Here is a 12,898-nt window from a genome sequence, read left to right as displayed (position 1 = left end):
AAAAAGTTGAAGCGGTCCAGTGTCCGTAGCCTTAATTTTTAATAGCGTGTGTTCAGTTTAATGGAAAGGCGCGTGTGCGTTCGTTACATGTGCCAGCCAGTTCGTGAAAAGAACCAGATCCACTAGAGGAAACTTGGAAAAAATTGGACGTGGGTGAAAGGTGAAGTAGAATTTTTCTTTCGTCGATAGTCGTAAAATTCTAAAGCTTTGAATATTCCTCAAAAAAGGTATATCTAACAAAGGAAGTGTCTCGTATTACCGTTTATTATTCATTTATTATCTTAATTAGACAAGCAGAGGAGTATAGAAATGTACTAAACAGATATTTATTCTTACTTTGATGAAAAATTCGTACTATCTCGAAAGTGACATTAAACCTGATAGGTCTTCTTCGTGCAATCTCTTCCTCTCTTCCCAAAGATTGGACCGGAAGTGCTCGAACGCAACAGCAGCAAAGGTCGAATAGCTCTGCTATTCGTTCCACAATCGTGTTTCGCCCAAAATTATAGTAATTTTTCACTGTCTTCGGAGCAGCTTCTCAAAGTTTCCCTTGTACTGCACTTTTCTTCGAAAAAGAAACTAATTCGCACGTGAAATCTTACTACACAGGATATTCTCTTCGAGCAGAAAGACGAGACGAGGGTCGCGTGAAATTGACCCTCTTATAATATAAACGCTTCTTTCACTGTGAAGCATTCCAGTGTCCAAGACGACGTAGCTTTATGCGATACGTTTTGCCCTTCTACGCACGGTAATGATTGCAAATATTTCTCGGAATTATTGAAAAAAAATCTTCTTTAACAAGCCTAAGAATTCTATAAATGAAAAAAATTCCACACAAGAAATGATACGAACAAACGATTTCTATTTCCCTATAAACAAACTACTTCCTTGTTGCTAGATTGCGATAGTACGTGCACTCGACTCGAAAGTATAATAGCTAGGCACGCGTGGGAGCTTTGTAAATCGACCCTGGTCAAATGGCTGGACGGACACGAGAACGTCGACTTTTCGAAATTCTCTGTCTAAGGACCTGGCCTAAGTGTCTGACCTTTTCGAGTCTGAAGAGGTCTAACAAGTTTCGTGGATGTAGCAGGATTTCCAGCATTTGCATATACGTGCCGCACGTCGATGCGCGATGCCGCCCAATTACTGAGAATCCATCGTTTCCTTCCGCAACGTTCAATGAAATCCAAGAATCTCCGGCCTCTACTACACTCTAAAAATCTTTCCTCTTTTCTAAAGCATTTTGCATCTTTGTACGATTTCTTCCTTCGTTTCGTCTATGTTCGGGATTTGGAGTGGCCGCCTGGTAATTACCGCGACGCTTTATGTGAACCAGATGCAATCCACGGGCAGGACGACCGTCAAGGGTCTACGCTACCTTAGTGCGGACCCATCATAAACGTAACCCATAAGGTACGTAACTTCTTTATTTTATGGTACATCTCAGGAAGACCGGAAACGCGGGTTTTCCTCAAGTGTAATGTCACCCGCACGCGATCCTTCATTAGGGCGGCCAGCCCATCCTTAAACATACGTCTTTACCCAATGATCAGATAGGAACAGACTTGAGACACACCCACCACGAACTTTTCTCTACGACAGCAACATCACCAAGGATCACTCTTGCACCAGTATTCTAAGAGTCAACATATAACAGTATTCAGTCAGTGACAATTATATTTAACAGTATAACCAGTGAACTAAAAGACAGTTGTATTCAGAGTATTGAGTGGAACAGTATAACCAATGTACTAAGAGACAGTTGTAATCAGAGCATTGAGTGGAATAAATAAGGTGAACTAAACCTCGCTCTTTACATTTATTATAATCCTCCACCTTGGTCTCTAATAACGTTCAAGGCTCGCGATACCAACCGATCAGTTGTGCCTGACTGGTCGCTAGTTAGTTGAGTGTTGCAACAGTCTATATCATAGTTGTTGTATACAGTTCATATAGTTGACACGGTAAAGAGCTAGATTGGACCGATACAGTGCTTTTTATAGAAAATGATTTACATGTATATCACGAGAGGGAATGAAAGGAACCTACCACGTATATTAATTTACACTTACTTGTGTTATGGTAATAAGTGGAAAAATATCACATCCCAACCCAACACGCTTCAAAATGCGCCGAATTTCGAGAATAAAAAAAGTCGAGGCAAAAAGAACTCTGAAAGATAGAGCGCAAAATTGTTGTCTGTTTTGCGCGCTCTCAGCGGGCAGCTTAAAAGTAGCAGGAGATTCTCCGTTCCACTCGAGGGATTCGCACTTTCGTGTTCAACTATCGCGTCCTTGGTACACGAATACGACACAAATCCGTCACGAATTCTTGGCAACACGCTAAAGGCGTTCCTCGGATCAGAAGAGTACGTACGTGTGCGAAATCTCAGAATCCTACGGATCCCCTGTATAAAAATACGCGAGACATAGTAAACCGGGCGTTCGATTTCGGATATACCGCGAAGGAAATCGATCTTGTGCAAATGCAGCTTTTGTGCCAGTACATTCTTCGGCAAGTCAAACGAAGCTATAAGAGAGATCTAGCAAGCTCCTTCCGATACGCGTTCCTTTTCAAATCGTACTCTGAGCTTCGATTTCCCTATTTCTTCTTTTATGCTTTTACGTTCTCTCGATTATCGCAGTTGTTTTATGGAATGTATTAGTACGAAAGAGAGTTCAGAATTATGATACGCGTATTTGAGGCAGGGCATTTCTGTTGCCAAGCGGTAGTTTATTATAACGTTATAAATATCTCGATTTCTTTAAATTTCATACGATTGTAGCTGCTATCTGATCTAGCTGAAAGAAATAGCGACAAAAGAAAAGTCGAGCGAATCTCCTTTACTAATGTAAAACGATTAAACAAAATTTTCATATAATACGTTATTATATATGTTATTTCGTCATCGTGATAGTTTCAAGTCTCTATTTTCGTCTCTGCTGCAAGAATCTCGTGTTCGTTCACATGTTTGATAAGTGGACCGTGCAAATACGTCACGGTAGCTTTTGTTATAAAGGGAATTTTAAAAATTCTTTCTCCAACATCAGCATTTAGGGATACTTTATCGTATATAGGTATGTACGTAGAATTTCTTCGTATTAGAATTTGCTGTTAGAATCAGGACACACAGTAATCGCGTACTCTCTTATTTTCGAGTCCTGAGGTATCGTATCTACAAAATCTTATTTCATGGAAAATAAATCACGGTAAAAATAATTTTGCAAGTCAGAATGCATCTGATAATTTATCAATATTTTCTATTCTCCTACTTTGTTTAATATTAGCAATTAACCAAGCAACGACGAATCTTATCGTCTCTTGCCAAAAGTGTATTTCCACAAATATCTTTTTCAAATCAAACTCGATAATTCATTGCGGTTATCTTCTCTCCCATTTCAACCAAAACTCTAAAATAAATGAATTACTTTTGAAATTAATAATTTTCCTGCGTGCTGAAAAAAATCCTCTTTGAACCGTTGAAAACGTTATTTGTTCGGTTTCGTTGGAAGAAGCAGCTATAAGAGTTTCGTTTATTAAAGCCAGACAAATGGGCGTGTGCCGCGTTCAGGCCGCTGCAGGGACGAAAACGTATCGACGCGACGGTCCCCGGTCGGCATGAGGACTTTACTTTACAGCTTACGGAATAGACGAAAGAGGACGGCACAGAAAGTTCAATCTCCCGGGGAACGAGCGCGACCCAGTTTCCCGTTGCCGCTTTGACCACGTGACATTCGCGCCTCGTATGTTTCTCAGTTCCTCTGTCTGTATTTCTGCAGAAATCATTGCAATATGTCATGCTTCGACTTCGATTCGTCAGGCTTTGCTCCATCATGCCATTTAAACGCCATCACCTTCGCTAATCTTGAGATTTCTCCTGAAATTCAATACCGTATCTTAAATACTATATTCCTTAGATCCTATCTGTGATTGGAATTTGATAACAGTCCATTCCCATTTCGATAGTTAATTTTCTAGAAAAGAGGAGAATTTTCATATCATTCTTTGTCATTTTCATTCTCAATTTTCAACATTTTTATTCTTTTCATAATTAATTTTAATATACTTTTTATCATTTTCATCAATTTTCATCATTTCCGTTTTGCATGTAATAAACGAGATTTTTTGCAATAATGAGATTGTTATTGAGATTCTAACTATTAGTTGAAATGTTTTAGCCGCTCAGGGCCACGAGGTTCCCTCCCTTTTCGATAACTGACATTTCACCGTTTGTTTTTTATTAATATTTAATTTGTGCCAAATTAATTCAAAAACGTGGGAGTTTAAAAAATGAAACTGTTTTTTACACATTCCAGTCCCCGAGATATCGAAAGAAGTCGCTCCGATCATATAGACTTGGATCTTTAATTAAAAAGAAAAGAAAAAAATAGATTTTATCGAAATGATTCGACGCAAGCCTGATATATCTCCTCGTTAGTTTATCCGAATTCGATACTACGAATCATAATTGCTCCTACATCTTGTTCGAACTTTAGTATTCCCATCTATGCTTTTTCGCCTCTGTCAGATTTATTGCTTCGATTTCTTCGATTCTACGTTCGCCAAATCTCTTCCAGATATACTAGCGTATAAATATACAATAGCGTTAAAATCTCGTCTATATTGTTTCAAATTTGGTGTGAAATGTTACGAGATGTACTTCTTCTTTCCACTAAATCTGTTTCTGGTTAATTCCTTTACAGTTACATTCTATGTATTTTATCAGCGTTTAACGTGAAAAGGTAATTGTTAACACGCGAGATTCCTCCTTTTGAATTTTTTTATATTTTAGAATGAAAGAGAGCCTGACCCCAATATATAACACCTCGTTCGTACAACCATTGATTGACCAAAAATGATTGACATTGATCAGCAAATTCGACAGAGAAATTACTCTGAAATGATATACTTATTGTTACGAACGATGAAAAAGAAACAGCGAACCGTGGCACTTTGCGGGTTAGAGTAATATATATTTTCATACTATTTGAAGAGGGCCTAACAATATCGTCGATAGCCGAGAGCTTCATTACGAGTACGGTAGAAGGAAATTGGTCGTGGAACGAGATTCTTGGAGTTGACTGGAGATCTGCATAGATTAAACATCCGGAACCTACTAATCTCTTTAAGGGTAGATCTTGATAATACAAGAGGGGGAAAAAGAGTTTCTTCAAGATCTATTTGTGAATCCATTAGCTGCACCATCTTGTATCTCGACTTGTACGAATCGTTAAAATTAATTCGAGCCTTTTTGAATTAATTTGAGAAAGCTATTGCGTTAAATTGGGATTAACGTTATAACGTGTATAATTAATACCTATATACATACGTACGTATAAGTTCATTTTTATTAAACATGCGATTTAATACCAACTGTAAGTGGAAGCTCGTTAATGTAAAATATATTCATCCATATTTGACAAATCAAATTTGTGGAACAATATTTAGTTTACAATTGGCGTCGTCACATCGAAGACAATATCAGTAAGACAGATAAGAACTTTTAAATGTATAAATAATCTCATTTACGTATTTTGTATATCTAATTGTCATTCGAATGATCATGTATCTTCTATAACGATGAAATATTCCTCATAACTGCCCAATAATGCAAGTTTAGCACCATTATCGCAAAATTTCCGATACATCCCACTAAGTACTACCAAAACCAGTAAACTAAGTAAACCAGCCTCGTGCCTAAACATTTACCAATATTAGATTTTGTTTCAATTATTCCGATTTCTCCAGGGCATGCCAAAGGATTCACGAAATCTCGGTGATTAGCTCGATGATTAGTTCGATGATCAATCAATGTTCAAGAACTTCTTATCCGGAAATGTTCGTAGATTTTGTCAAATTGAATAAAATGAAAAAATAAATTAACCTTCGCGCTCCAGATGGACACGATCTCCCCTGGAAAGCATTAAATCACCGGTGGAATCGTTTCTGGCACGAGTTTCTGTTTTTCAACCCCCTCGCCACGGTTGCCGCCGACCCTTATCGGCTCGACGAGCCGCAAGTTTCGTTGGAAATTCGATTATCAGTCGGAGATTCTTCTGCTCGAACGGTCGGCTAAAGGGAATTGAAACGGGGTGGCGCGGCGGTGGTTGAATGAAAATCAGGGACGCGCGTCACGATACGCTAACCTATTAGCCTAAAGTAATTTCCGTTTAATTTCGTAGCTGACGAGCCGGTAAGCTTTCCCTTCTCCGCAGTACCCGTTTAACGAGCTTTTAATACCGAATACCGGGTGCTAATAATGTCCGGATAATGAGACTTATTTCTCTCGTTGCACGGGCCTTTGTGCGCCATATGCCGTCGTCGATGATAAATCACCTGATTTCCACCACTTTGGCTTACGCGTTTTGATATGTGCGGTGTTTTACCGTTGCTCGACTGTTGCTCAATTGTTGCTCTACCATTGCTTCCACTGTTTCTCCACTGTTGCTCCACTGTTGTTCGATTCCGTGTACATTTTCTAATTCGCTTTCGTCCACTCCCTATAGAATCACTATGAAAATTTCTGAAATTTTGTAGAGAGTACGGACGAATCACACGTCAGTGCATATGACTTTCTGTTTCAATGGTATATTACATTGTTTCTTAAAACGTTCGAAACCTTTTTATTAATTAATACCAAAACAATACCACATGAAATTTCCGCATGAAATTTCAAAGACTACAGCTGTTTCGACCGTTCGCGGAGAGACGCGATCGCGAGATAGCACGTCAACGAGAGTTGTAAGTTCCCGTTACGATTAAATAATCGACGCCACGAACTGATCGATCCCCTTATTTCGATTATGATAATAAGGGTAGTTCAATGAAATTCCACAGAATTAACACAAATAAATTAATGTTTATTTCAACAACTTATTAAGTAGAAAGATCTAAATGGAACAAAAAAAAATGTAACTGCGTTTTGGTTGATAAGTAATGCGCGACATATGAGATGTGTTGACGGCTCGACTTCTCGAAAAGTTCTGAACGCCTTTCGATTTTTTTCGTTTTTTCTGGAAGGCGACCCCCACTACGTTCGGATCACGCCACATTCTTTTACGCGAGGTAAAATAACGGCCACGAGTCGACGTTTCTGGAAGTCGCCCTGCTTAATGAACCATGCGCTTGCCACTACAATGTTTGTTTGCCGGGCAGACGCGACGATCCGTCTGCGACATTATAGTGCCGCGATCGACAGTTAAGAATATGACCTATGGTAAGCCGCATAGCGTAACAACAGTAGTCTCGACACATAATTACATTGCTTTAATTCGATTCAGACACTTGAAATGCTACGAAATCTCGTTGCAACGAAAATCTTGCAAAATCGATAGCTTCTCAACGATCCACGCTCCTTTATCAACTGCCTGCCATTCGTCGGTAATTGCTAGCTCCCACGTGCGTGTTACGGTGACAAAAATATACAGGAAAATACAGAAGAAACGGAGAAATGCGATTCGATCGATCGACTGCTCTCGAGCCGAACGACGTTAACAGGCATCGAAAACTCACATACGTCAAGGAATAAAATTATCAAGTCAGAAAGGGCGGACTTATTCCGAAAATATCCTCGTTTCGTGAGCTCGAGTCGGAAAAGTTCCAAGGTTGCTGAAAGATGATCGATCGCAAGAAAGGAGCACGTAACTAATATCGCGAGATCAAGGAGGTACGAACGAACAAATAGGGGTTGAACAACGGTCGAAAACCGGCTGATAGTTGAGAAAAAAGAGTCTTCACATCGCAGGACGCCGCACGTCGCGTACTTTTTTTTTTGTAAAACTTGACAAAACTTTCGGCGATACTTCTGAACGTTCATTCTTGTAATTTTTTCCTTTTGTCAACGGCTCTTCCGTTTTTCTGACGCGAGCCTTTCATAGCCTGTCGGAAGCCGAAACGAGACTAAAACGCGAAATAATGGCGACACCGGATACGAGGCGTTTCCTCGAATATTCCTGCTTCGCTGCAATTCGATCTTCGCTGGTTCGTTTTGTGGACAAGGCTGAAACCTTACTAGTTTGATTTAACGATAGGTGGATTCCGTGGAAATATGTTTTACGCTCGAAATTTGGCAAATGCGAAGATTGCACTCTGACATTATATTATCGCCAGAATATGTCTAGAATCTTTTGCGACAGATGCGACAGTTTGGCATTTCTGGCAGTGATTCCTTATTTAATTATTTTTAATTCGTCCCAACATCCGCTGTATAGGTAACCCTTTAGATACATACGACAATTTATTCCAATTATAGAAAACTGAACTTTTGACATTGTTGAAAAAGACGAGTAGCTTTTCCATAGGTTACAGTTATTCGATACACGACAAAAAGTCACCCTATAAAGTGAATCACGTGTTATTTAATATATATGTCGGAGATGAAAGGAAAACCGGAGCCTTCCCTTTGCAATTTTGACGAAGCCTTCTAATGCTTTAGCCTAGATTTTATCATAACTGTAATTAAGCAATTGTCATTTGTAATTGTTTGATATTTGTGAAAGCGAAAGTGGGTTCGAGGTGACAACTGGTCGCCGAACGTAGCCACGGTCACGGGATAAACGTTTTGCCTGACGAAGGTGTGGATCGGTTGTATCGTTCTCCCTAGAAATCACATAGAATTGTACTTTAGAGATGTCGATATAATGGGACACACGTTGTATTAGGAATCAATCTCCAGACAGAAACTGCCTAGCAACGGCGTTTGGATCTTTCTCGATGTTTCCAAAGAGTATACAACAAACTTTTGACAGAAATTGCCTAGCAACAACAATTGGAACCTTCTCGATGCCTCCAGCGAGCATATAACAAACAAATGCAGTTGTATAGCGAAAAAGATTTTCATCAGATATTCATTCGTGTGATCGCCTTGGAAAGTGATACATCGAGCAATTTACCGAGTGTCTCAGCAATCGTATTTTTGTGTTTAAAATTATTCTACGCATAGTAAAGAGTTATCCCGTTGACCGTGGATTCGTTTGAATCCCGGAACATTGTTAATAGCGTTAATTAAATTCATTATTCGTAAAACCTATCAATCGTTAATCTCATTATTCGTTAAATTTATTATTCGTAAGACATATTATTCGTTCCTCTTATTGTTCGTTAAACTTATTATTCTTTAATCTAATTATTAGTTAAACTTATAGTTTGTTAATCTTATCATTTATTAAACTCATTATTCATAATATTTTGTAAAATCTTGTTTATTCGCGTAAATATATTCTCTGTTTCGTAAAACAATGGCTAATTCAAACGAAGAATCATTACGCGCCTTAAATCCTAATGATAACCCGACATATATACGTCAATTCTATGATCCTATTAAACTTTTCCTAAATTTGTCCAGTTAAATTTTCTTTCAAGTTCAGTTTAATAAATAATACCTCTGCATCTTTTCGCTCCGCATCGTATCGAAAGAAATACGACAAAAATTCAGAGACCTAAGAAAGATGATGGTTTAATTCTGATAATTGTAATAAAAAATCGGTTTATTTCTGTACATTCAACCTTATTTTGCACGCCATAAATATTCATTCGCCGTCAGGTTTATTATACACGAGTTAACTCGTTATTAATCGACGTCGAGTCACGACGCGGTGCTGGAATTCATTAGCGACTACCGGTTCCTAAAAACATGGCCGCCGACTTGGAGCTGGGCCGCACGAATCACGCCAAAGTCGACGAGAGAAATAAAGGGAAAAGGAGGCCGGATAATACGTAGGGAGTAGCCGGAAACGACCCAAGACTCGGTGGTTTATAAACGGCGCACCGAGGCAACGAAGAAAGGCTGGTTAACTTAGAGTAAATTTTCCAGAATAATTTGAAAGATCCACGGGATTAGCAACTTGGTCGTTCGTTTCGATGGACATATTTTAACGTATTCTTCGTTATTCCTTGTTCTTTCTTTTTCTTTCTTCCTCTTTTTCATTTTTTCTCTTTCTTCTTTTTTTGAGGGTGAGGGGGCGGATTAAGCTGCAATTCTCTCGAGAGGAATCGACGAGTCGAAATGTCAAACGATATCGGTGTTAGAAACGAAAATTTTTAGTAAAAATAATAAAATGCGTTTTATCATCTTTGAATTTTTCTTTGTAGATTTCAAGGCGGTATAATAAATAAACGGTGTACAATTTTTGTTTCGATCGTTTAAACTTACTTGCTTGTAATACATTTTTCAAGATTCTTCTTTCACACCGATTTCGAAGAGAAAGCTCAAAGTAAAAATTGATTAAGAAAACTGATCAGTGAACCATGTAGCAGCGAAATTTTTTGTCTCTTACAATTTGCAACGCTTGGCGTTGAGCTTCGTGTTGGACGTTTATTTTAAGAGTTGAACTTTAAGAATGGAATTTTCATACAGCAGAAAGAAAAGTTGACCAGACTATAAGTGGAAATACCGTGAAAGAATCCCTTATCTCGAATGGCGCTCTTTTAAACGCTTGTCTCTCGTTCGTTTGCGACATCTATTCTCGAAAACCAAAGCTCTTCGACCCAGCGAAATATCATTTTTCTCCGGAATAGCCAATTTGCATTTTTTATAGGAAAGACGTAATAATCACAGACGGCGTGTTTTTAGTAACTCCAACACCTTTTTCGACTGTTAATTAATATATCGAAAATGACCAATCACCAGTCTGGAATCACCGATAGTATACGTCCTTTTTTTTCTAAATACGAAGGAATACGTGTTTAACAAATAATTCTTTGAAGGGCGAATAGCTTTAGTCGTTTATAATTCATCTCGCTTCTTGTTACTTTCATTCTATCTTGCTCGCCCACAAATTGCTAATATTATTAATATTATTGCTAATATTAGTAATGTGGTTTCTCGCGCGTTTCCTGTGCATCGTGGCAGCCAAACATCGGGGACAATTAACGATCGCGGCCGAAACTTCTTGGAACGTTTCTAGACAGAGCAGACGCTAAATTACCGTGTTATTTACAAGAGAAAAGCGCTTTCACGTATTCTATGTATTGTACGTACGCTAGACGCATCCCTTGATAACTTATTACGATCGTGTACATGTTATTCGTATTAGAAAACCGCAAATACCAGGGCTTATCGTCCATCGTCACAATGTCAGACTGATAAAAATGACACGCTAATACAATACGATATAACGTGGTTAACAGACGATAATGGCGTCAGACGACGACCGACGTTGCGTGTTTCGTAAGAATATTTCAACGTGGAGAAAGATTTTCTGAGGAAAACTTGCCACGACCGCATCTTAAAGCCCGAACATTGTGAAAACCAAAGTGGTTGAAACGAGTTACAGAAATTGCTGGAATACATATAGAGAGACATTGCATTTGTTGACCTATTCAGATACATTTTTCTGCGTGCTAAAACTGTGCTAAATATTCCTTTACTAATTTGTTACCAAAAGTATTTGAACGCGTGCCATGGAAAACTTTTATATCCATATTATATGCGTAATTATGTTATCGTACGTTTATCGTATTAAATCGTATCGTTACTGCACGCGTAATAATGTTAATATCTCTGACGTTAAAAGTTTTTGGTGGGAACAGAAGAGAATAGAAACATTTTAAACCTGCAGGATATATTCACTTGTATCGATGATACAATCGCGTTCGAAACGCGGCTTCACAGCGTCGAGGAAAAAAGCGATTCAAGACTCTTGGTTGGTGGCTCGTAAATCACGCTGAGGAACGCACGGTCCGGACGCGATAAATCTACCCGAGAATTTTTAATCCGTGGAAAAATGGAATGGCACCGAGGAACATCGTCGAGAAAATAGGAAACCGAGTTGCTTCGAGTGGGAATAGTTTTCGTGGTTAGAATCTAGAAAGGTCTGGAGAAACTTCTTCTCGATTATCGACTTATATCGACAGCCTTGCCGCATCTTCGTAGAGTTAAAAAGTCTTTCGTTTTTTAAATGTGAAACCTTCGTTGACGACTGTTTTATAAATTTACGCACATATATGTTTATTCTGAAAAATATATAATTCTTAGCTATACATATTACACAATTCCACTGTTCACTAATTTTTTTATTTCATTATATATGTCGGAGATGAAAGGACACCGGAGCCTTCCCCTGGAACTTCGGGAAAATCCATAAAATCGTAATTAAAGTTTACAGTTCTAATTAAACAATTCGCCGTCATTCTGTCCAATTGTACTTGTTTGCGATTTGTGATAATAAACTTGGGCTCAAGGCGACCATCAGTCGCCGAACGTAGCCGCGGTTGTCACGTAATTTTTAGGGTTGGTTGGTGAAAATAAAATATAGTTGAGTCGTAACACAACTATTAACTTTGTTTTAATCAACCTTTATTATGAATTCAGCAATCGCAATGTAACACGCACTGAATTAACATAAATCACAATTCACTCCAACCACGTTATGTAAGACTTAGTTACAACAATACATTAAGTACGCGACTTATAAGGGTAGAGACCGATATAGATATGTTGACTATTCTAAGGATACAGAATAAGTGAAGTTTTACTGACGATACTGTGTCTGAGGAAAGCTAGGGTGTGGGTGTGTCTAAGGACACGGTCCCGTATCGGATTTGTTGATGACAATTTTGGTTAAGGAAGTGAGGGCAGTAGACACCGTCTCCGATTGGATAATAAGACGGTTGGTGGACCAGAAAGGGTTTTAGCCGCCCTCGCGAGAAAGTTGCTAACGGAACATACCAGATGTGAAGAAAACCAACTTTCTAAGCTAATACGTGGTAGACAATAAACGTAAAGGGAAATACTCGCTTTGTCCGAAGGACCTTAACTATGAAAATGCCAAGGCCCCCTGGTGGGCACTTAAGACTATTGAGGGTGCGCACCAAGGATATGCAGACATCTGGGTGCCATCCTGTCAGCGGTGTATGGCCTGGTCTAGGTAGAATGTCGCACGACGTAACACAT

At 38.8% G+C, this 12,898-nt stretch overlaps 2 protein-coding genes across 5 annotated transcripts in view; one reads left to right on the top strand and one right to left on the bottom strand.

Moving 5' to 3' along the window:
* LOC117164494 (U-scoloptoxin(05)-Sm1a) overlaps nucleotides 1-12,898 on the top strand; it is an 80,455-nt gene that overhangs the window by 6,972 nt on the left and 60,585 nt on the right. The gene's annotated exons all lie outside the window — the stretch shown is intronic.
* Mitofilin (inner membrane mitochondrial protein mitofilin) overlaps nucleotides 1,541-12,898 on the bottom strand; it is a 114,285-nt gene continuing 102,927 nt past the window's right edge. For all 4 annotated transcript variants that reach the window (XM_076624714.1, XM_076624713.1, XM_076624715.1 and 1 more), the window contains one exon: nucleotides 1,541-1,642. In XM_076624714.1, the coding sequence (XP_076480829.1) occupies nucleotides 1,556-1,642 (87 nt within the window). In that variant the 3' untranslated portion in view covers nucleotides 1,541-1,555. The remainder of the gene's footprint in view (nucleotides 1,643-12,898) is intronic.

The sequence above is a fragment of the Bombus vancouverensis genome, chromosome 15 (assembly GCF_051014615.1).
Source record: "Bombus vancouverensis nearcticus chromosome 15, iyBomVanc1_principal, whole genome shotgun sequence".
Classification (NCBI taxonomy): Eukaryota; Metazoa; Arthropoda; class Insecta; order Hymenoptera; family Apidae; genus Bombus; species Bombus vancouverensis.
Note: the sequence above shows the minus strand (reverse complement) of the source record. Positions and strands in the feature narration are given on the sequence as shown.